General features: G+C 35.0%; 1 protein-coding gene across 2 annotated transcripts in view; it reads left to right on the top strand.

Annotated features, from left to right (window-relative positions):
• The first annotated feature begins 630 nt into the window (after positions 1–630).
• slc44a2 (solute carrier family 44 member 2 (CTL2 blood group)) overlaps positions 631–25,308 on the top strand; it is a 31,882-nt gene continuing 7,204 nt past the window's right edge. For both annotated transcript variants that reach the window (XM_073851634.1, XM_073851633.1), the window contains exons 1-21: positions 631–815; positions 8,927–8,975; positions 9,557–9,630; positions 9,768–9,852; positions 10,006–10,090; positions 10,213–10,326; positions 11,460–11,520; positions 11,619–11,748; positions 12,393–12,476; positions 12,628–12,740; positions 15,240–15,371; positions 16,735–16,834; positions 17,061–17,153; positions 17,310–17,394; positions 17,544–17,806; positions 17,894–17,988; positions 20,445–20,548; positions 20,688–20,761; positions 22,033–22,103; positions 22,222–22,310; positions 22,398–22,482. In XM_073851634.1, coding sequence (XP_073707735.1) covers positions 779–815; positions 8,927–8,975; positions 9,557–9,630; positions 9,768–9,852; positions 10,006–10,090; positions 10,213–10,326; positions 11,460–11,520; positions 11,619–11,748; positions 12,393–12,476; positions 12,628–12,740; positions 15,240–15,371; positions 16,735–16,834; positions 17,061–17,153; positions 17,310–17,394; positions 17,544–17,806; positions 17,894–17,988; positions 20,445–20,548; positions 20,688–20,761; positions 22,033–22,103; positions 22,222–22,310; positions 22,398–22,482 — 2,023 coding nt within the window. In that variant the 5' untranslated portion in view covers positions 631–778. The remainder of the gene's footprint in view (positions 816–8,926; positions 8,976–9,556; positions 9,631–9,767; positions 9,853–10,005; positions 10,091–10,212; positions 10,327–11,459; positions 11,521–11,618; positions 11,749–12,392; positions 12,477–12,627; positions 12,741–15,239; positions 15,372–16,734; positions 16,835–17,060; positions 17,154–17,309; positions 17,395–17,543; positions 17,807–17,893; positions 17,989–20,444; positions 20,549–20,687; positions 20,762–22,032; positions 22,104–22,221; positions 22,311–22,397; positions 22,483–25,308) is intronic.

Below are 25,308 nucleotides of genomic sequence, written 5' to 3'. Positions count from 1 at the left end.
CTCAAAATTTGTATTATTAATTTTTACATTTCTGTAGCTATTTATGCGATTTTTAATTGGTGATTAAAACAGGTTTGTGAAGGGTCTTGGAGGTGCCTTGTAACAAAGGAGATTGTCACGCAACTTTGTCACCTGGTGTGAAACATGATTCGGTTTATTACATTATTCATGACAATCAGAGAGTATCAGTTTTGGTAAGTATTGTTTAAACGTTAATTTAATTAGTATTTCTAGGAACCGTCCAGATATTCCATCGAACTGCGTGAATTTGCTTTAATTCTCACGCCAAAATTAATTATTTGATTTTAAAAACGCGTTCTAACACAATTTACCATTCTCATACAAAAACTCAGAGTAATTTAATAGATATTTATTCAAATTAAAAAGTTGTCAATAGTGGGACAAATGAGTATTATATCAACTCATGTTGTTTTTGTAATTTTACAACTACCTGTAATTGTGATTTCTTAATAGCCCACGCCAAACCCTGGCGATTTTCAGCGAGGGAGCGTTTGTGTTTCATTGGCTGAGACGACTGTCTGTCATTTTTTCCTCTCCTCTCATTGGTGGATTCAGCCCTCACACGCTCTCCTCGAAAAAGCGAATAACATCGTCATGCTTGTACACTGTTAGAATGTACTGCTGCTGTCTGCTATACACTTCCACTGTAGAGCAGCGGAATTACTGATGGCCAGTTCCTCACAAAATTAGGCAACAGCGATAACAGTTTCTTTCGAGATTTAAGTGACTGCCACAAGTGCGCATCCTTTACTTGCAAATGGAGCCGGAGGAGAAAAATCCAGACTCCAAATATGGTAAGGCGTTTTCATTTTTTAATGGTTCCTTCCTTCGGAAAGTGGTGGGGATGGTCTTCTGATGGAAACAATGACTAATGCGTGGGGCGTGGGTCTCAGGCATTTTGATGAAGAATAACAGTAATGCAGACTTGCACACTGGTACTCGACATTAATCAGACGCGAATGTATTGAAGCACTGCATTAGAGCGGCGTGTGTGAGAGAGGATACAATAGGACGGATGTAATCAAGAAAACAATAGGCGTGGGCTCAAACACATGGCTGGCGTAATTACTCTCAGGTCAATAATTACTGCGATCATCAGATGGTTGTTTTATGCGCCCTAATAAGTAAATGTGACTAGAACTGCATCTCTTGTAGCCTACTATCACAAACACATTATAAATAGAGTTTTCATTAATGCTGCCTATTAATGTTGATGTAACAGTAAAACTGAAGTGATATAATAAACCAGTACACCTGAATAAAAATATAAGGTTTGTAAAAAGTAGTGTGTTCTAATAATGAACTGAATGCAATACTTGTTCAAGTCAGAAAAGGCAAGTACTCTAGAGCAAATAGTAATTTTACATGCTCTGAATACTCTTGGTGTTTGTAGTATGACCATAGTAACCACATGAAAAAACCCTGAATGGTTTTCCGTTACAATGGAAAAATCAGTGTGGTTCCTGTAAAACCAGACAGTTTTTTTTATAGAAACAACAGGTAGCATTTTCTACAAAAAGTTATTTTGGTATCATTAAGAGACTGTTATTGTTTTATTAATATTTTGAATTAGTATTTCATTTTTATATTGTCCATGTTGATAATTATTGTAGTTAAAGTTGTGAGCTGTGTGTGGTTATTTTAATTATATGCACTACCAGTCAAAAGTTTTTTAATGTTTTTTAAAGAATTTTCATCTGCTCACCAAGCTTTCATTTTTTTATTCAAAATACAGCAAAAGCAGAAATATTGTGAAATATTTTGACTATTTAAAATAGCTGCTTTCTAAGTAAATATATTTTAAGATTTGAGTAATTAATTCCTGTGATCTAAGCTAAATTTTCAGCATCATTACTCCAGTCAGAAATCATTCTAATATGCTGATTTACTGTTTAAGAAACATTTATTATTATTAACAGATGAGTAAATATTTTTCAGGATTCTTTAATGAATGGAATGATCCAAAGATCAGCATTTATCTAAAATAAAAAAATACCATTCAAATTATAGAAATTAATTCTTTTATTTAGCAAGGATGCTTTGAACTGATCAAAAGTAATAATAAAGACATTTATAATGTACCAAAAATTTCTTTTTCAGATAAATACTGTTCTTCTAAACTTTCTATTCATCAAAGAAACCTGAAAAATTCTACATTTGAAATTTTCAACATAATAATAATAAATGTTTTTTGAGCAGCAATATTAGGATGTGACTGGAGTAATGATGCTAAAAATTCAGCTTTGAAATCACAGGAATAAACTACATTTTAAAATATATTCACATATTATACAGTTATTTTAAATAATAAAAATATTTCAGCATTTTACTGTTCATTCTAGCTTCAGTGTGATTTTCAACCTAAGATGATTCTTGCTTAATGACTCTGAATGTGCAGATATGATTATCAGATTTGATTTTCAGAAAATGAGGCCTGATAATAGGCCTATCTCAGTGGGCTTTCATCCAATTTCAATCTGCTGCAAAACTGTGATCTGCTTCTCAACTTACTGCATATTATTAATACTTCTTGATTGCTTCATCATCTTAAAGCCACATTTAAAACAATCACTCAAAATGAAAAAGGCCTAAGGAAGCAACACAACAAGCCTAAACTAGATTAAGACTTCCTGAAGCCTTTTTTTCTGTTCTTGAGAACTTCTAGAACCCCAGTCTCATTCCTAAGCGTCATCCGAAGGGTTTTCGAAGTTCTGCTTTGGAGAACAAGTTGTAACGTGATCTTCAAGAGTCTGGGCAGGAGTGAAGTATACTCATATGCACACATGGCTTTTTGTCATCTTCTTCTGGATTGCATTACAGTCTCTTAACCACATGAGCACCAGAGATCATTATAGTAAATCTCTGACTAAGACTGTGGGAAGTGCCTCCTCATCATGATGTCTATGTAGACTGTAACTTTTTCAAGGCTCGTCTATGAATGACAATGATACACTTCTCTGCAGTTGCCTAGCAATCTCACAACATTGCAATGCCCTTATAACTACAAAAGGCATCTCAAATATCCATGCCCCTTATTGTGTCTGGAGATCACGTGACTTTGCGGGTGGAGAAGGTCAGTTTGAGACAGGGGCCAAAGTGTGTGATTAGAATCAAGCTGTAGGTTGTCTTCTGGCCATACGTCTGATCAGATCAAGCCTGAGAATAAAGCACGATCTGTAGAAGAAACAGAGCAAATTGATAACACACAAACATGCCTTCGCACATAAACAACAGCTGTGCACCACAGATTGGCTTTATGAAAATAGCTCCTCTTTTTGGCGCTTAAAATGTCAATCTGATCGCTTGAATTGTAATTTCCCCCCAGATACTCTGATGCTGTTGAGCACTGCTTTAAACAGCACAGCTGTCTCTGATCTAACTTAGATGAGGTCTTTATTTGTTAAAAAGTTGGAAGTGGCGTTGTGTGGCCTAACTTCTTGTGTTTCTTTATTGATCATCCACTTGGTAACCTGCATTTTCTAGCACTGAATGGGTTAGTTTCTGTCATTAATTACTCACCTTCATGTCGTTCCAAACCTAGAAGACCTTTGTTCATCTGCAAAACACATATTAAGGCGAGACGCTGCAGGGGAATAGGGTAAAAAAATGAACTAATAGTTATCGCCTTGCTTACCCAGTGGATTGATTATATGGATAATTGCAAACATTTTTTGTATTACAAGTTTTCTCAAATGTTAGGTTTAAATGTGCAAATGAGGCATTATTTACTGAAACATGCACTAATTTGCATACATTTCTAGTACAAAAATCTAAACACTGGATGAAGTCAGTTTCAAAATTCTTGTTTAAATTTTTTTGACATATTAGAGTCAAATGTTTTTACAGAAGGAATTTGGGGATATCTCATTTTTGTCACTCCATAATTCAGAAAATACTTTAGACAGGAAACACTATTTTTTGTACAATTTTAGGGGGAATACAATGTTGTATATAATCAAGAAAATTATATATGAACAAAACCCTCTGTAAAAACCTTCAGGATATAAAAAGGAATAAAAATGTAAAGTTTGGTGTGTGGAAGTGCTACTGAAGTGGAGATTTATGGCTCAGTGTAGGAGAAAAAACTCATTTTGAGAGAACAGGATTTAAAAATATTAATTGTAATTGGAATCTATTGACACAAATAGATAAAGTGCTATGAAAGAAACACTCAACAGTGTCTTTTGGATGTTTTCTTTCCACTAGTCTGAAAAAACACTTAATGAAAAACCAAAAAGCCCAAAATCTCAAATTTTACAGATGCCTAAAAAAACTGTGTTTTTGCCTGCAGTGTCTCCCCTTAAGATATTTTTTCTGACCCTGCATAGACAACAACGCAACCACAACGTCCAAGGCCCAGAAAGCTATAAAGGACATTGTTAAAATAGTTCATGTGACATTTGTGGTTCAACCGTAATGTTATGAAGCTATGAGAATACTTTTTGTGTGCAAAGAAAATAAAAATAATGACTTTGTTCAACAATTTCTTCTCTTTCATGTCAGTCTTTGACATATGTTCACGAAAGTACCATGACGGGTCAGAAAGCTCTCGGATTTCATCAAATATTTTAATGCGCTCTCTGATGATAAACAAAGGTCTTACAGATTTGGAATGACATAAGGGTGATTAATTAATGACAGAATTTTCTTGAAATGCTTGTGTAAACAACACTTGTCTACATGTCATTGAAATAAACAATTGACCATTAGTGTCACCATAAATCCTCTGTGCCAGAATTGCCCCAAAATAACATAGATTTATAGAACTTGATATCAGTTTGAATGAATTGAAGGAAATGCATGTCCTAACCAGATACGATGTTGTGTCACACTTCTATGTTAATCAGAGTTGGTTTGAATGGCATTTGTTTGACCTTTATAACCATACTGAGGGTGACAATAGATCATTTACCTCAGATCTTGGAAATTAGTTAAAGGGTACATAAACATTCAAACTTGAACCAACCAGTGTGTTTCATGACAAAGTTCATAGCAGATACTCAGTATGTGTTTTTAATTATTTTGAAAAGTTAAATATGTAATATTTATGAATTGTGCTTTATGTGCTATTGGAATTATTGTAAATATGAATTTCCTAGAAAACTGGACATGAACGACTTCTTAAGTCGTATACACAACTGGGAAACTCAAGATTTTGACACCCAAGTTTCTAAGTTGGGTGGTTATAATCATTAAACATGGCAGAGAAGGGAACCATTGATTATTTCATTTGATTAGTTAGTGAAACTAAGGAATAATCAACAAGATGGCTATATCGCATGGTGAATGCATACAGTGCAAGTAATGTTTATATGAAGTGAAGTGACGTGTGGCCAAGTACACTGTAAAACATTTTCACCAGATTCAACTTAAAAACCTAAGTTCAGCAGCTGCCTTAAAATTTTAAGTTAAATCATTGTAACTTATTACAATAAAAATGAGTTGATTTAACTTGTGAGTTGAAATGACTTAAATTGATTTAACTTGAAATTTTAAGGTAGCTGCTAACCTTAAGTTTTTAAGCTGAGACTGGTGAAAACATTTTACAGTGTATAGTGACCCATACTATACACTGTAAATTTGTGCTCTGCATTTAACCCATATGTGACCTGGGACCCCAAAACCAGTCATACGGGTCCATTTTTTTAAATTGAGATTTATACATAATGTATATAAGCTTTCCATTGATGTATGGTTTGTTAGAATAAGACAACATTTGGCCGAGATACAACTATTTGAAAATCTGAGGGTGCAAAAAAACAAAATACTAAGAAAATCACCTTTAAAGTTGTCCAGATGAAGTCCTTAGCAATGCGTATTGTGAATCAAAAACTAGGTTTCCCAGAAAATGTACAAAATATCTTCATGGAACATGATCTTTACCTAATATCCTTTACTTAATATTTTTGGCATAAAAGAAAAATCGATCATTTTGACCCATACAGTGTATTTTTGGCTATTGCTATACCCATGCTAAGACTGGTTTTGTGGTCCAGGGTCACACATGGTTGTCAGTATTTCATTTAAAATCCAAAAGATGTTCATTGAATATCTGAAATACATTTAGGCTTCAATAAGATTTCCTTAAGCAATAGGAAAGAATGAACCTAGTGTCCTCCATGGTTCCTGTTCTTTCTGACAACAAAGCACTTCCACATGACAAACTCAGAATTATGTCAGAAGTAAGAAGTAGGAAATTTCCAATAGCATGTGAAGGCAGCATAAGATAATGTACTTGTGCTTGTGGAAAGAGCCTGTAAACATACTCTTCTGATTGGCTGTGATTTTGTTCTTTTTTTTTTTACACATCTGGTTAGGACATCGTACATAAAGACAATTGAAAACAACACAATTTTAGACATAAAAAAATATTTAAAAAAACTCTCTCACTATAGTATGCAAATATGCTGTGCATTTAAGGTCAAGGAAGTGCATTTTCAGAGAATAACAGTTAAGACGTATTACTGAGGATGCGAACCATGACTAGTTTCCTGTTTCAGAAGGTCGGAAGTGGCATACAGACTGTCTGCTGATAAGTGTAAACACCACGACTAAAAATACTAAAAAGACGGCCTAATGGGAAGAGGTGCATATTATGGACAACAAGGTTCAGTATTTACATTTATTCATCAGTAAGGCATTTTTAGGGCATTGAGAAGATTTGCGTATCATGCTTACTTTCACATCCAGCTCTTTAGTTTTAGAGATGTATAAATTTTATAAAAATCTGTATTACTACTACTATTGAAAGAGAACTTATTAACTTTGAATAGCATAGATATCATAAATAGGTTATTAAGCAGTATGTGTCAGGTTAGCAGGATGTGAAGAGCATCAGTTACAGATGCTGGACAGTTTGAATGTAGCTTTTTAGAAAGCTTGGGTCATTAGGGAGCTGTTTGTGGATGGCTAAGAGCGTCTGCTTCACTGATGATTGCTCTAAATGGATGGCACCTCGAAAAGATAAACTATCAAAAGTGTGCGCACACACACATACATCGCACTTATTACAACCCAAGGCCTGCATTGGTTACTAGCGTAGCGTAGTGAAGTCTCAAGAGGCTTTAGGGTGGTAACAAAAATGTGTCACAGCCAAAGTGCCAATAACAGAAAACACTAACAAAAATATATAGTGTTTTTTTTTTTTTTTTACAGAAATATACAGTGTAGCTTCTAAAATACAAAACTGTTTAAAAGTTTGTGATCAGTAAGATTTTTGTTATTGTTGTAAGAAATAAATACTTTATTCAGCAATGACTTGATCAAAAGTGACAAACATTTATAATTTTACAAAAGATTTTTATTTCAAATAAATGCAATTTATTTTAACTTTCTAAAATTATATAAATTAAGCAGCACAACATTTTCAACATTGATGATAATACTTTTTCTTGAGCACAAGAGCAGCAATTTAGATTGATGTGACACTGAAGACTGTGAAAATTATGCTGAAAATTCAGCAATAAAAAATAAAATAATATAAATAAAATAAAATAAGTATTCCTTTTAAAGTATACTAAAATTAAAAAACAGATCTTTAAAATTATAATAATATTTTACAATATTACTTTATGATAAAAATAAATGCAGCCTCATAATGTATGACTGTATCCTCATTATGTAATAAAATATCCAACAAAGTAGCATTTATTGTAGAGCAGTATAGAAAACAAAACACCTTTCAGGCTAAAAGTTTCACAAAAAGATATATATTGGGTTTAAAATATTTGAGACAATAGATATATTGTTTAAAAGAGGCAAAAAAGTATTTGGACACTTCTATAATCATTTGAAAAGCACTATTTTGCACTATTATTTGTTTACCTCCTGGTTTGATATCTGATCAATACAGTAGCATTAATACATTTTCAATAGGAGTCGATGGATTATCGCCTGGCCAATTATCGGTGGCGATATGAAGCAATTTTATGGTTATCGGTTTTGGAAATTTTAAAACTGATTTGCAGATTAAATAAGTAAAAAAAAAAACATTGTTGTTATTAATTTTGAAATTCATTTTTATTTTTACACCAGACATCGTTTCAAAATATCGGTTATCGGTCTACTTATTCTGTAATAATCAGCATTGCCCCTGAACAGCACATATCAGTCGACCCCAAATGTTTAAGTATCCAAAAGTGTTCAGATACTGTTTTCAACCATGTATGAGCTGATGAGTAAATTCCTTTAAAAGCAATTCAACAAAAAGGAGAAATAGAAATAAATAAATTGAATTGTTAGGAGCAGTATGCTTTGGTAAAGAGCCTTGAATACAGCAATTTCATAACACTTACTTCAGCCACTACAGGATGCGCTTCCTCGGCCCAACCTGCTTCCCTAAATAGACACTGCAGCTTTGCCAAATTCACACTTGGCCGAGTTTAGTGAAAGTGAGGCATTGCTCACATGACTGAAGACTTGGCTAACAGTAACACATGCCAAATATTCAGCTCAGTTTGACAAATATTCCACAGCATCATCCAAATATGCCTGATAATTCAGCTTTCTAGCTAATGCTCGTCTCATGTAGGACCAAAAGATGTGTCAGAGTGATGTGACATGCACATACCAGTTTCAAGTTTGTAAAATACCCTTTTACCCAGTCTAATTTAGCAACAAACAGATAGAACTCGCCTTATATTTATATAGCATTCCACTTGAGACAATTGGCAAGAGTATTTTTTGAACTGGGTTAACCCTTTATTGAGACTTGCTGTTGATGCTTGGTGACAAGATTTGGTGTTGTTTCCAATATATCGGCATCAGCTGTTGGCCAAAATGTTTTGAAAAATATCAGAAAGAATATCTGAAAAAATCCAATATTGTGCATCTTTAGAAGTTAAGTTTTTTCCTAGACATGCCCACAAATGACATAAATAAATACACCATTTTAATGTCTTCACAGGTGAGGCAAGGAAATTTGACCCCACATTTAAAGGCCCGATTTATAACAGGTGAGACAACCTTTATAGAACAAATGTAATGATTAGAAACTATTTACATGTATCTGAGACCGGTGTTCGTGCCATTTATTATACTGTTTCTGTTTTCAATTTAATTTTAAAGTTTAAAAAAAAGTTTTAGTTTATAGACGCTGGACCATAAACCAGTCTTAAGTAGCACACGTTTATTTGTAGCAATAGTAAACAAGACATTTTATGGGTCAAAATTATTGATTTTTCTTTTATGCTAAAAATCATTAGGATATTAAATAAAGGTCATGTTCCATGAAGATCTAAATTTCCTATCGTAAATACATCAAAACGTAATTTTTGTTTCGTAATATGTATTGCGAAGAATTAAATTTAAAATTTAATTAAATTTTAAATTTATTTAGCTTTTAAATGACTGGTTTCATGGTCCAGGGTCTCAGATCATTTTTTTTATATTTTATTTTATTTCACTTAATGTTTATTTCAATTAAAGTAATAATTTAATTAAATTTTTTCAGGTAATAATGTTTAGCTCTTTCTCATAAACATTCATGTCAAGATTTGTGTATCACTGAATGTCTGTGCTTTTCTTGGTGAAACAGGGGCTGCACAGACATTCTCTGTTGTATCCTGTTCATCTTGGCCTTGCTGGGCTACTTTGCAGTTGGGATTCTGGGTAAGTTTAAGCCTATTAATTTTCACATTTTTATGCACAGTGCTGCTATGCATAGATGTGCAGAAAATATCAAGCTGTGTCCATTTCCAAAGATAAGTTGTCTTTCCCCACTAACAATGCTGTATTTTTTGTTTTAGCATGGTCTCAGGGTGACCCTCGGAAAGTTATTTACCCGACAGACAGCAAGGGTCAGTTTTGTGGACAGGTCGGCACCCCACTTGAGTGAGTAAAACCTAGATGTGTCTCACTTTGCTATGGTCTTCACTTCACAGACTGTAAATGCAGTTCTGTGGTTAAATTGTGAAATAGATTCTTAGTCAGACATATCTCATACATGACTTCATTTTTCCTGACGTAATCTGTCTGAATGATCAGGAAGAAGCCTCTGCTGTTCTACTTCAACATCATGAAGTGTGCCAGTCCTCTGGTCCTGCTGGAGTTTCAGTGTCCCACCACTCAGGTTTGGCACAGTTTCGGTTAACCTCTTTTTGTAGTACCATATATGCATTATGCATATATCCATATATTAGGCAGTGCAGAATGCCATGTTACAGCGTTTTTGTTTTTATGTTTATTTGTCAGATCTGTGTGGAGAGATGTCCCAATAAATTCACAACTTTAGTGAAAGCTTTACGAAATGAAGAGGATAAGGAATACTACAAGCAGTTCTGTAAGGAGGGAATAGACATGAACAAGGTGAGTTCTGGACAAGAAAGGGTCTTTGCCTTAAATTCCCAGTAATAATTAGGATACCATTATTACAATAGATAACATTTTGGTCATACTGCCCATCCTTAGTTTTAGTACAGTGGTTAAAGGATTAGTTCACTTCCAGAATAAAAAATTCCTTATAGTTTACTCACCCCTATGTCATCCAAGATGTTCATGTCTTTCTTTCTTCAGTCGAAATTAAGAAAATTAAAAAAAGAAATTAAGGTTTTTGAGGATTTTTCTCCATGTAGTTTACTTTAATAATGGCCAATGGGTTGAAGGTCCAAACTGCTGTTTCAGAGCAGCTTTAAAGAGCTCTACACGATCCCAGCTGAGGAATAAGGGTCTATCTAGCAAAACGATCGACCATTTTCTAAAACAAAAAAACTAAATTGAATATATTTTTTAACCACAAATTCTTGTCTTGTACTAGTTTGACCTCACACATTACGTAATTACACATGTGTGACGTAGGCGGAAGTACCGACCCAGTGTTTACAACGTGAACTTGCAAAGAAAGTCAAACTCCCTTTGAAAAAAAAGTAAAACAACAATGTCGGACTATTTTGAAGTTGGAGGAGAAAATAAGATGGAGTTCTTCGCCCTATCCTACCTTTTTGAACCCTTTTGAAGTACACAGACGAAGAACTAACCATGTGTGACTTTTCCAACATGATTACATAATGATTGAAGCCATAGATGCGCATCGCAAAGCTAGTGAAGAACGAGCATTTGTGGTTAAAAAGTATATACATTTATTTTTTTTATTTTTTTTAGAAAATGGCCAATCATTTAGCTGGATAAGAGCCTTATCCCTCAACTGGCATCATCATTTAGACCTTTAACCTGTTGGCCACTATTGAAGTCCACTAAATAGAGAAAAATTCTGGAATGTTTTCCTCAAAAACCTTTATTTCTTTTTGACTGAAGAAAAAAAGACATCAACATCTTGGATGACATGGGAGTGATCAGGAAATTCTATTCTGGAAGTGAACTTATCCTTTAAAGGTTTAGGATAGCAACCCTGAAGTGAAACATTTGTACACCAGTTGAGGTAATACATGAATCTCAAGATCCTTGAGCAACACGCTTAATCCTAAATTGCTTCTGTTTTTCAGAAAGCTCCTGAAATACTGAAGGATGGCTTGTGCCCTTCAATACTCACACCTAGCAAGAATTGTAAGCCTGTACATCTTTCAAAAGCTGTTTATTAAATCACTTATATTTCAATTAAAGGTCTGTCACATTGAAATGATGGAATTCACCTTGTGTTTCAGTCACACGGAGATGCTTGCCCGCTCTAGAGACCTTGAAAGGTGGTGTAGTTGTGGTTGGCAACAAAACTACATTCAGAGATGATGATGCAGGAGAAAGTATAAATGCAACAGATCTCCTTGAAGCCTCAAAGTTAGTAAAAAACTAATGATGTTTTTATAATACTTTATTATTATTAAATACTTTATTATTAAAGGATTAGTTCACTTACAGAATAAAAGTGTCCTGATAATTTACATACCCTCACGTCATCGTAGATGTTCATGTCTTTCTTTCTTTAAAGAGAAATTAAGATTTTTGAAGAAAACATTCCAGGATTTTTCTCCATATAGTGGACTTTATTTGCGGCCAATGCTTTGAAGGTCCAAATTGCAGTTTCAGTGCAGCTTCAGAGGGCTCTACTCAATCCCAGTCGAGGAGTAAGGGTCTTATCTAGCAAAACGATTGGTCATTTTATAAAAAAATTAAAAAGTATATACTTTATGACCAAAAATGCTTGTCTTACACTAGCTTTGTGATGTGCATGCGTGACGTCACAGATTACGTAATCACGTTGGAATGTAAAAAGTATATAAATTTGTATTTTTCTTAGAAATCGTTTCATTAGATAAGACCCTTATTCCTCAGATTCCTTCCATCATGTAGAGCCCTTTGAAGCTGCATTGAAACTGCAATTTGGACCCTTGAACTCATTGGCTACCATTGAAGTCCACTATGTTTTTTATCAAAAACAATAATTTCTTTAAAGATTTAATAGATATTTTTATTTTTTGCAGGAAATCCAATGTCGTGGTTGAGGCCCGGGCAGTAGCCATGAGGATCTTTGAGGACTATACTCAGTCCTGGCACTGGATACTCCTGTAAGTGTGTGATATTCTAGCTTTATATAATTTTTTATTTGCCCTCCATTCAGTGTTTGATTATAGCAGTCAGATTTAGTGTTAGTGGGTTCTAGTGTTTACTAGATGAATTACACCAGCATCGATCAAATCTCTGTGCTGTCTTTTTCAGTGGCTTGGTGATCGCCATGCTGGTCAGTCTGATCTTTATTCTCCTCTTGCGCTGTCTGGCTGGAGTCATGGTCTGGGTTATGATCATTTTGGTCATCATTGTTATCGGATACGGTAAGGGTTCTTGTCTTGTCTTGTTCTCAAATAACATTCACGTATATGTTTATCCTAGTTACCAAACACTGCATCTACTTGTGCTGTTTAACACATTTATTGTAATACCCTACAATCAAGAGAAAATATATATATAAAAAAATGTTGTTTTAAGAAATTGAACTATATTTCTAGGAACATTAAAAGAGTAGTTCACTTCCAGAACAAAAATGTAATAATAATTTACTCATCCCCTTGTCATCCAAGATGTTCATGTCTTTCTTTTTTCAGTCGTAAAGAAATTTTCTCCATAAAGGATATTTCTACATATAGTGGACTATGGTGCCCCGAGTTTGAACTTCCAAAATGCAGTTTAAATGCGGCTGTAAACGATCCCACTTTTTAACCCTTTAGCGTTCCAACGTTCCACCCATGGAATGTTTTGCATTGCGTTAAGTTTGACAGGAATGCTAAGGGGTTAACCTTAAACACTCGGCTTGTCTTGCTCTGCCTTTATTCTGTTTTTATTTCCGGTTTCTCCCTCAACTTCAAAATCGCCCTTTTTTTAAAAGGGTGTTTTATCTTCTTTGCATGTTCACTTTGCAAACACTGGGTCGAGTACTTCTGCAGTGTTGTAGGATAATTTTTTAATTATAAGTTGAGTAAAAAAAAACTAACCCTACACTAATTGTTTTAAAGGAACACTCCACTTTTTTTGGAAATAGGCTCATTCTCCAACTCCCCCCGAGTTAAAGGGATGGTTCGGAGTAGAATTGACTTCATTGCTATGCACTCCGAAGCCCATCTAAATACCCCATCCAAAGTTTTTTTTACCTTAGTCGAACATTTATGGAGAGATTAGAGTTTTTCGAATTGCTTGTTACAGGAGTGAATGGTACATGTGATGTATCTCGTAAATTGCACCACTAAACGTGCAAGTAATCTTACCAAACTTGTACAGTAGTGTAAATAGGTTATGTACTCACAAAACGCTGCATCAGAACATTTGTAAGTCCACCATGAGTGTTTTAAAAACACGTTTTAGCCGATCCCTACTAGTCTCAAAAACTACAAATGGCGACACGTCGACGTCACTTTCCTGGTTTGAAAAAAGCACGTAAAAGTCCTCCTACAAGCTGACATGCAGACAGATGTAGTAGGAGGACTTTTACGTGCTTTTTTCAAACCAGGAAAGTGACGTCGACTTGTAGTTTCTGAGACTAGTAGTTCTCGGGTAAAACGTGTTTTTAAAACACTCATGGTGGACTTACAAATGTTCTGATGCAGCGTTTTGTGAGTACATAACCTATTTACACTACTGTACAAGTTTGGTAAGATTACTTGCACGTTTAGTGGTGCAATTTACGAGATACATTACATGTACCATTCACTCCTGTAACAAGCAATTCGAAAAACTCTAATATCTCCATAAATGTTCGACTAAGGTAAAAAAAACTCCGGATGGGGTATTTAGATGGGCTTCGGAGTGCATAGCAATGAAGTCAATTCTACTCCGACCATCCCTTTAATAAATTGAGTTTTACCGTTTTGAAATCCATTCAGCCGTTCTCCTGTTCTGGCGATATCACTTTTAGCATAGCTTAGCATAGATCATTGAATCCTATTAGACCAATAGCATCGCGTTCAAAAATGACCAACGAGTTTCCATATTACTGCAGCAAACTTCCTTGACTATTTCGCCGGAATGGGAGTGTAGTTCCTAATCTTATCAGCCTAGAACCTCGCAGCTTTGCATTTCCACCGGTCTTAGTACACGATATAACTACAGAAGAGTCGAGTTTTAAATACAACAAATATGGAAACTCGTTGGTCATTTTTGAACGCGATGCTATTGGTCTAATAGGATTCAATGATCTATGCTAAGCTATGCTAAAAGTGATGTCGCCAGAACAGGAGAACGGCTGAATGGATTTCAAAACGGTAAAAATCAACTTATTAACTCGGGGGGAGTTGGAGAATGAGCCTATTTCCAAAAAAAGTGGAGTGTTCCTTTAAATCAGAGATGCACAGACTACTCATGCACAATGCAGAGAGACAAGATGAGCATTTAAGGTTCAAACATATATCAATTTAAATAAAAAAACAACAACAATAACTATCGTTTCGCTAGATAAGACCCTTCTTCCTCGGCAAGGATAGTTTACAGATGCATTTGGGATCGTTTAAAGCTGCATTTAAACTGCATTTTGGAAGTTCAAACTTGGGGCACCATAAAAGTCCACTTTATGGAGAAAAATGTTTTCCTCAAAAAACATAATTTCTTTACATCTGAAGAAAGAAAGACATGAAAATCCTGGATGACTAGGGGTTCAATACATTATCTTTTTCCCCGTTTTTGGACATTTTTTTTTTTTTGTAACTCTCATTATCTTCATTAATGACTTTTATTCGATTTCCAATTCTGTACTATAGTAAAGTCATATTTTACTGTATTACACAAAATAACTGTATAATGTATATATTTAATTTAAGTTTATCACCTCTCCTGATTCTTTTCAGGTATTTTCCATTGTTACATGCAATATGCTAGTCTGAAAGGACAAGTCGGTTCTGATGTGACTATCAAGGATCTGGGTTTGCAGACGGACTTCTCTGTGTACTTACAGATTCAGCAGACCTGGCTTGCCTTCAGTGAGTTTTCATATCAATTATAATGTTTACAAATTATTTGCAATATAAAAATAAATGCACTGGTATTCAAAAGTTTGAGATAAGATTTTTTTAATGTATTTGTAATAAGGCTGCATATATTTAATGAAAAATACTGAAAAAACAGTAATATTCTGCAATATTATTACAATTTAAAATAAGTATTTTATATCCTAATATATATTAAAATGCAATTTATTCCAGTAATGGCAAAACTTAATTTTCAGCATCATTACTCCAGTCTTCAGTGTCACATGATTATTTTTCACTTTTTGATTAATTTTATGCATCCTTGCAAAAATAAAAATATTAGGCTTAATTAAAAAAAATAATAATAATACTGGCCCCAAACTTTTGAATGGTAGTGTATACATACAGTTGAGGTCAAGTTTACATATACAAATTATTTAACAAAATGAGAGGGATCATACAAAATGCATGTTATTTTTTATTTAGTACTGACATGAATAAGATATTTCACATATTTCATACAGGTGCAAACTTTTTGAATTTGAAGGTCAGGGTAAATTTTGTCTTCTGGGAAAAGTATCTTCTGTAAAAGTATGTTCTGGGAAAACTATCTTCTGAAGGGCAGTACCAAATGAAAAAAAAAGAAGATATTTAGGCAAAATAAGAAAAATGTACACATCTTCATTCTGTTCAAAAGTTTTCAACCCCTGGCTCTTAATGCAGTGTTTTTCCTTCTGGAGCATCAGTGAGCATTTGGACCTTTCTTTAATAGTTGCATATGAGTCCCTCAGTTGTCCTCGATGTCAAAAGATGGATCTCAAAATCATACAGTCATTTTTGGAAAGGGTTCAAATTCACAAAAATGCTAAAAAACCAAAGAATTTGTGAAACCTGAAGGATTTTGTTCTGAAGAACAGCAGGCAGTTTAACTGTTCAGGACAAACAAGGGAGTCATGAACAACTATCACTAAACAAAAAAAAAAAAAACAGCTGTGGATCAGGTAACAACACAGTATTTAGAATCAAGCATTTGTACAATTTTAAACAGGATCATTTTTATAAATTTAACTATTATTTTCTCTTGTGAATTATATGTAAATGTCTTTCATGTGAAATATTATATTCAGGTCAGTACTAAATAAACAATAACATGCATTTTGTATGATCCCTCTTATTTTGGTAAAATAATTAACATTTTGCAGATTCTTCAACGTGTATGTAAAATTTTGACCTCAACTGTACATAACATTAAATAAATAAAGTATGTAACAATAAATCTTTCTGATCAATTGGTGCACTCAAATGAACCATAATATGTACCTGATTTCTTTGTCACCTTTAATTTTCATTACAATTCTCCTTTGTTGCCACACAGTGATTATCCTGTGTATTGTGGAAGTGGTCATCATCCTTCTCCTCATCTTCCTCAGGAAGAGGCTCCTCATTGCTATTGCTCTCATCAAAGAGGCCAGCAAGTCAGTTTACCTTCTCACTATAGAGCGAACCGTGTTTTTAGACGTATTGCATGCATTGTTTGGTCTTATATTACAGATTTCTTTGTGTACTCTAATAGCATTAGCAGTTAAACAGCAATGTTTTCCTCAGTGTGATGGATTAACTGAGGCTTAAAGTCATGAAATAATAATTAGCCGAACTGGGAGTGTTAGACAGGAAGTCCTAATAACCGCATCTATTTTTCAGGGCCATCGGTCATGTGATGTCATCGCTGTTCTACCCACTGCTGACCTTTGCTTTACTGTCATTGGTCATCGCATACTGGGCCATCACCGCAGTGTATCCTAAAGAAAATAATGCAATGACATAAAAAATAGACACCACTTCTGTTGGTATTTTGCTGCTTCATTACTTTAAACGCTTTAGTTATAATACATTGTGAATATTAATGTGAATTAGTTTCCTCGAAATATGATATCCTTAACTATTGATTAGGTTTTTGTCAACTTCCAATGAGCCAATATATAAGGTTTTCAATACAACCGAATGCAGTTATTCTAGAGACACCTGCAACCCTGAGGTTAGTGTCTTTCTATGCAAATGTTGCTACGTCTCTATAAATGTCATGTTGGCTATTTATTAGCAGTTTGTTATAGCGTATTTTGCAGAGCAATGCTTGATAAAATGCATACATTTCATGAAGTTGCATTGATTTGATTCTCTCCACAGACTTTCAACAGCTCAAATGTCACCACTGAGTGTCCTGATGCTGAGTGTCTGTTTGTGTTTTATGGAGGAGAGACGTTATACCACAAGTACCTGATTTTGTTCCAGTTCTATAATTTATTCCTCTTCTTCTGGTGTGCCAACTTCGTGACAGCATTGGGCCAGGTCACACTGGCAGGGGCCTTTGCCTCTTATTACTGGGCATTCAAAAAGCCTGACGACATCCCAGCATACCCTGTCTTCAACTCTTTGGGACGGGCCCTCAGGTGTGTGACTAGAGAAATAGTTGCCAGTGTTTGGCACCTTTTTTTTTAAATAATGAATTTTTGTATGCTCTTTATCACTTTTTTCAGGTATCACACTGGCTCTCTGGCATTTGGTTCCCTCATTCTTTCCATCGTTCAGATCATCAGGGTCATATTGGAGTATCTGGATCAGAAGCTGAAAGGTCTTACTACCTGAATGTTTTAATGTTTCTTCAGTAGATGTGCCTTCAGAAAATATTCACATTTATCACAGTGTATTGTTTTGAGTAAACATTGGACTTATTCAAGAAATAGTCCAAAAAATATTTACATTCAGCCATCTTTCTTTCACTCAGGTTAGTTACAACAAGTATGATTTTCTTCCATTGTGCACCAAAGAGATTTTTGGAAGATTGAAGGATGAAAGCATATGTGACCCTGGACCACAAAACCAGTCTTAAGTCTCTGGGGTTTATTTGTAGCAATAGCCAAAAATACATTGTATGAGTAAAAATTATTGATTTTTCTTTTATGTCAAAAATCATTAGGAAATTAAGTATGTTACATTAAGATTTTTTGTAAAATTCCTACTGTAAACCTATCAAAATGTAATTTTTGATTAGTAATATGCATTGTTAAGAACTTAATTTGGACAACTTTAAAGGTGATTTTCTCAGTATTTAGATTTTTTTGCACCCGTAGATTCCAGATTTTCAAATAGTTGTATCTAGGCCAAATATTGTCCTATCCTAACAAACTATACATCAATAGAAAGCTTATTTATTGAGCTTTCATATGATGTATATATCTCAGTTTTGTAAAAATTTAACCTTTTGACTGGTTTTGTGGTCCAGGGTCACATATAGTAACAAGAGTTTTTTAAGTTCAAAAAAGCACAATAAAACACTGAAAATTTTATCGTGATTGGTTATAAAAAAGCAAGAGCTAATGTGCTTGGGCACCAGTTTTTCATTGTAATTGCTAGAATGGTCACGGATCAGCGATCTCCACGTAAAACTGATCGTGCAGACCAAACCATAAGTCGTACAGATTTGAAACTTGGAGGGACGGTAGTGCTCACACTGCCTACAACATGACCAAGGCTTGCCCCAATCGGCCTCACAGGAGCACTACAGCGATCAAAAATCGCTCGTAACTCCTAAATCGTCAGTTGCAGGCTCAAGTGTCTTATGTTGTTGGAATCCTTGACAAAATGCATGCCTCAGATTTGATCGTGAGCCTGGCGAAATATTTGGGTATTTCTAATTTGTTTAAAAAATCTACTTTTGTGAACTAGTCCTAGGTTTTTTGCCCAACCGAAACCAAACCAGTGCAGAAAGATTCTCTGGAGACACCAAACGTTCGAAAGGGGCAGGGCCATTTTTAGTAAAATGCCTGTAACTCCTGAATGGAATGATATCTCAGCCAAACTCGGAACACTTATGTAAGAGCTTAATCTGAGGTCGCAGGACAAAAATCGTGGAGCTTGGCCACTTAGTGGTGATATAAGAGGGGAAAAAAACCATAAAAATGGCTATAACTGCGGTCTTGGTCCAAAGTGCCAATATTGTCTTCAAGGACATTTGTGTATCTCAAAAAACATTCACGCCATTGGCAGATAAAGTTTGAGCACCTGTTAGACAAGGTTAACAGAGGCCGATCGGAAAGAAACTCGGTGAGCCTGTTCGACTCATGGCCTCAAAAGTAATTTGAAAGAAACTGTGGTTGGGAGGGAGGTTTGGCGATATCACATTTTTCAAGGGCATGAATAATTGTACTTTGCATGTTTTTTTGCACATGTGCACAATATTCATATCAACACTTTGCTACTGCAGTGTTTTTTTTGTAACTGTCTAGGCCAATAATTATCAAAAATAAATGTTGAAATTTACTCATTGGGAAGCAGGGTCATTTAGAAAAGTGGCCTTTCCGAATTTACCCCAAATCCTATAAAGCCTAAAGGAAAACTCAAAACTTTACAATAGCTCCTGAGCACATGCGACAGGTAATTTTAAACAAGCATGAAAAGTTTTAAGGGGATCGGACCATAGCTGCCGCTATAACAGTCATTAATGTTATAAAACATAATTTTCTATGGTAAACTACCTGGATTTGCCAAAGCCTTGCTTTTTAATCATTGATTTAGGTGGGTACAGCCTTGCTAAGTAATATGTAATGTATTTTTCCTTATAAGCTTAAATGCCTCAAGCGCTTGAACGGTAATCGCAATATTTTCTTTTTGGTGCTTGAGCATTTGTGTTTGGAAAAGAGCAACTTAGAAAATCTAATTTTGTATTTCATTAAAGAAAGTCAGTCATGCATAATTGGACATGAGAGTGACACAAGAGACACAGTTTTCATTTTTGAGTCAGATATTTTTTAAAATGCCATTAAGTCAGTAAGAAAATCTATCAAAAACAAGGAAACGTAGAATCGTAGAAAACAGACAGAATTATGTGTCAGATCAGCTCAGATGTACCCCGTTTCTTTTAATTATCTTAAAATGTCTTTGAACTTGATTCTATTTCACTTTTGGCAAATATTACATGGCAACCAAAAAGACTAAAATATGTCAAAGAAATAACTGTGGGAAGTAACTTCATCCATTGCATTCTGTCTGTTGTATGCAAATGTTGACTGTATGATTTACTTCCTTTAGGTGCCCAGAATAAATGTGCAAAATTCCTGCTCAGCTGCCTAAAGTGCTGCTTCTGGTGTCTGGAAAAATTCATCAAATTTCTGAACAGAAACGCCTACATTATGGTACATTTTCATTTCCCTCTTGATTATGTTTTGATCTTTTGTTGATTGTTTCTGGCTAAGAAGCATCAGTAGTGCATATTTAATGTTGTAGTGCTCAAAAACATAATTGCTGAAACCAATTAATATGTTGTCATTTCAGGTGGCGATATATGGTAAAAATTTCTGTACGTCTGCCCAGGATGCATTCTTCCTCCTGATGAGGAACATTATCCGGTGAGGGTTAAAGGGGATGTATTATGCCCCTTTGGTGTCCCCAGAATGTTTCAGCTGTGAAGTTTTAGCTGAAAATACACCACAGATTTTTTATTATAGCATGTCAAATTTGTTTGTTTTGGTGTGTATACCTTTGAATGCTGCTTCCACCCCATTTTCAGAAGAGGGCGGAGCCTTTACAGCTCGCACTTCAGATAATCTGTCAACAACAAAACCGGAGTTTCACACAGCCAAAATGTCTGAAATGATATTATATATTGATATATTATTTATGAAATAAGCAGGCAGTGATTGTTTTTAGGATAAATCTAACAACATAGCTCTGCTCTCTGTGAATACAGTCAGAGACTGTGGTAATTTGATCTACATTAGCTGTACAGGATGCCAACAAGACCTACTTGTTCTGAATTTGAACTGAGCCTTGTTTATGAAGCAGGATGGCATAAACTGGATGCACAAACATATAAAATTCTTCAGGACATTTTCTTCCATAAATGGCATTCAGCATATTTTTAGACACTACTCCTGATTTATGGGGTGGATTTTTACCATTATAGAGGGTTTGCATTTACGTCACAATTTGGTCAGTTACCTGGATGCACAGCCATATTGGTGATACTCGGATATAAACAACAGCACGGATTGCACGGTTTTAATGTACTACTGAATACGTTTTTGAGCTAATTTATGCTGTCTAAACCATGGAAAACATGTGGAAGCTGCTAAATCATATAGAGAAGGACAATATTTTGACCAGCTGAAGTTAATAGGTGGTGAAGATATGAACGAACAGTATTATTTAAGATATAAGCCTAATATTTCACCTATCTGACTGGAAATGATAAGAACAAACACAAATGTTGTCAAGATTCTTGCTCTGGAAATCCTGCTTCAGTTTGACCAACTAAAAATGCCTTGTGTTCCTCAGTTTTTTGTACTCTTCTCCTTGATTTGTTGCAACTTTTGGCAGTCTATTGTACTCCAAATGTTTTTCCCAGTCTGACCGATCAGTACAGCCTAAAACATGACAATAATTGACCATTTTCAGCAGCAAAAATTGGTTTTGTGGCATTGTTTACATTCTGTGCCGCCAATATGGCTGATTGTTAATGCATCATAAAAACACTCTATTGGCTGGTTGTTTATACAAACTGTGGACACACTTCAGTGTTCAAACAGCATGACTTAATCTTTAAACTTAATCTAGATCTTTTAGTTAGTGTTTTGTCTGGATAAACACAATGAACAGTCCAAATCTTCTACTTTTCTAGTGTGACTGTTCTTGACAAAGTGACAGACTTCCTCTTATTTTTGGGCAAACTCCTCATCGTTGGAATTGTGGGTGAGTGATTGAGTCAGATGTCACGTGAATCCAGAGGTTATTTGAGTGGAACTGCCTTGTCACATTCCAGTCTAATGTATAAAAGCAAGCACTAATGGTTTCTTCTTCCTCATTTCAGGAATTTGTTCCTTCTTCTTTTTCACGGGCAAGATTAAGGTAGTGGAGGATGCTGCGCCATCCCTTAATTATTACTGGGTGCCAATACTTGTGAGTGATCTTGAGTTTTATCAGTCTAGCAATACCAGATTTTTCTATTTTCCAAATTGTAATAATTTAATCTCCCTTTATTTACAGACTGTGGTAATTGGCGCCTATCTGATTGCTCATGGCTTTTTTAGCGTATACGCCATGTGTGTGGACACACTCTTCCTCTGTTTCTGTAAGTGTGAAACCGCTATTTATTTCATGAGATAATACCTAATGAACAAGGGTTCTGATAATAACAGCTCTCGTGTTAGATTTTTACTGGGTGTTGAGGAATAAGTTCCACAGATGTTCAAGTTTTATTGCTCTATCTTAAACAGCTAAGCACATTTGCAGCATTTAAACTGCCCTCTTTCCTTTCTTTTAAATGTTGATCTTTTCTTTAATGCAATAGAGAGCAACAGTGACCACCAATTGGATTCCCCATTCATTTCTATATTCTTTAAAAAAATAACGTGCTGTAAAGCTTGAATCAAACCAACCAGCTCTGAGAGACAATGCAATATTACAAACTTTAATTCCAAGCAAAAACGTTAAGCATTTAGTCTTGTGCTTTTTTAGTTTGTGTATGAGGGAATGAACTGTTCATCCCATGAAGCTTTGCAAAAGATGCAGTTAATTAAAAAAGACAGTATAATATGAAATACCATACATGTAAGTTATATATCAGACCATATATAATCATATATACCATACATAGTTTTTTGAGAATGTAGAGAAAATCGATTTTGTCATCCACACTGCTTCATAGGAGTGGGCAAATTACTGCTCATTCCGATTTCCTTGGTAACAGTGACTTCTCTGATTGGTTGAGGTTCTTTCAGGATCATAGCTTATGTAATTCTCAGTTGGCTATTAAACATGTTTTTCTGAAACCACATTTATGGCTTCTACACAAGCACATATCATTGCCTCCTCAGAGCTCATGGTTTGTCTTCAAGACATGTCTGTATGGAGAAAATGACTGGGATTTTTACTTGTGGGACTCACTGTTGATACACAGTTGAAGTCAAATGTTTACATACACCTTGGAGAATCTGCAAAATGTTAATTATTTGACCAAAATAAGAAGGATCATACAAAATGCATGTTATTTTTTATTTAGTACTGACCTGAATAAGATATTTCACATAAAAGTCGCTTACATATAGTCCACAAGAGGAAATAATAATTGAGTTTATAAAAATGACCCTGCTCAAAATTTTACATGCACTTGATTCTTATGCTGCCTTCATGTGATATGGGAAAGATGATGCTTTCCACTTGTGAAGTGGAAATTACCAGTGTGTCGTGTTCAGGTGCTTTTGTTGTCGTAGTGAAGAGAAACATGGCGGACTCGGAATTTGTCCTCACTAGAGCCCGACCGATAAAGGATTTTGAAGGCCGATACCGATACAAATATTTCTTGGTTTTAAAATCCGATATTCCGATATATTGGCCGATATTTTTTATTATTATTTTTTTTTCAGAAACGCGCAACAAAACATTAACAGTTTTCCCTAACATAATATGATAATGCATTTTTAAAAGAAACTTGTTTCTTTTATTGTCACAACAGAACAGAGGAACATCAAAATATATTAAAGTTCTGATAAATAAAATGTATAAAAATAAACTTAAGATATGAAACGTAAAGTCCTTTGAACAAAAACACAAAAACAACAATAACCAAATCAAAGTTACCAGTTTTAAAAGACTTGGTAAGCTTCATAAATATAACTTTGAATAGGACTGGAGACAAATTCTGTTAAGTTCTGATTAATAACAACAACAGCAAAATATAAATTGCTAACAGTATATGAGGTAGTGTACTGAATTAGTCAATCCTCAATATCTCCAGTCCAGCAGAGGCAGGTTTTACTACAAGAATAGTTATTTGTAGTTATTTATTAGTATTCACTAAAATATTATTGTCACAATGGAACAGAGGAACATCAAAATATATTAAAGTTCTGATAAATAAAATGAATAAAAATAAGCTACCTTATAATTACAATGTCAGCTTGCTTATCCCTTTACCTGCACTTTTTAAATTCTTTCCACCAAGCTACATCAAACTAGCCTGACAAGCCAGACCCACATAAATGTAGGGTCTGGGCACTCTCCATAGACAGAGCTCAACCAGAGGGGTGGGATAAACGGTTGTCTTTCAAACTCCCTCTCCACGCAATAGGATAGCGCTACAACCAATCAGAGCAACGAAGAAGGTGACGTACTACGTAGTCAGAGCGACGGAAAAGCGAGTTCCTTGCATGTGTGTTGTGGAAAAGCTTAACTTCAAGTCTTTCAGAGTGGCGGCCAAAGTCGATTCGAAAGAAAGTTGTTCGCTAGCGGCAGCCATCGCTCTATCTCTCATGCGTAATTCACGAAACCAGAGAATGTCTGACGCCTGTTTCACACATACTCCGTCTACAGTGCGTCTGCAGTCCGTGTGCGTTATGTATGCGGTGCAAAAGCAGCACGGACTCGTTTTGCTTTCACACAGCGTCCGTAACTGATCCGCGGCTCTTTACCACAAACACAACATTTATCCGTTACTTTGATTTAAAATCCAAACATGCTTTTTCAGCATTGTGATCCTCTTTAATCACAGTACACTAATACAATAATACTAGACATTTTCACGTTTAAACTCAATAAATATAAACAACGTATTATTCATCCATTCATCCTCAATAGAGCCATCGCTCTATTTCTCACACATAATTCACAGAACCAGAGAATGTCTGACGGAACTTATGGTCGCACGTCAGTCGTCATCATGTTAAACCCGCCCACCGACTCGTGATTGGGCCGGTCGATTTTGGATTTTTAGAAATCTCAAGTGAAATCTCAAGTGAAATCTCCTATGGGGTCAAATTTCCTTCAAAAGTATTGCGCTCACAGATCGAAAAATAACAAGCGTGAATCAAAGATTTGAAAACGCATGTAAAAATATATCGCACGCAAATGAAAATTAAATGCAAAGACATTCAGAAGAATAAAATACGTGGACACAAAC

This window comes from Garra rufa, chromosome 12 (assembly GCF_049309525.1).
Source record: "Garra rufa chromosome 12, GarRuf1.0, whole genome shotgun sequence".
Lineage (NCBI taxonomy): Eukaryota > Metazoa > Chordata > Actinopteri > Cypriniformes > Cyprinidae > Garra > Garra rufa.
This window is presented reverse-complemented; position numbering and strand designations above follow the sequence as displayed.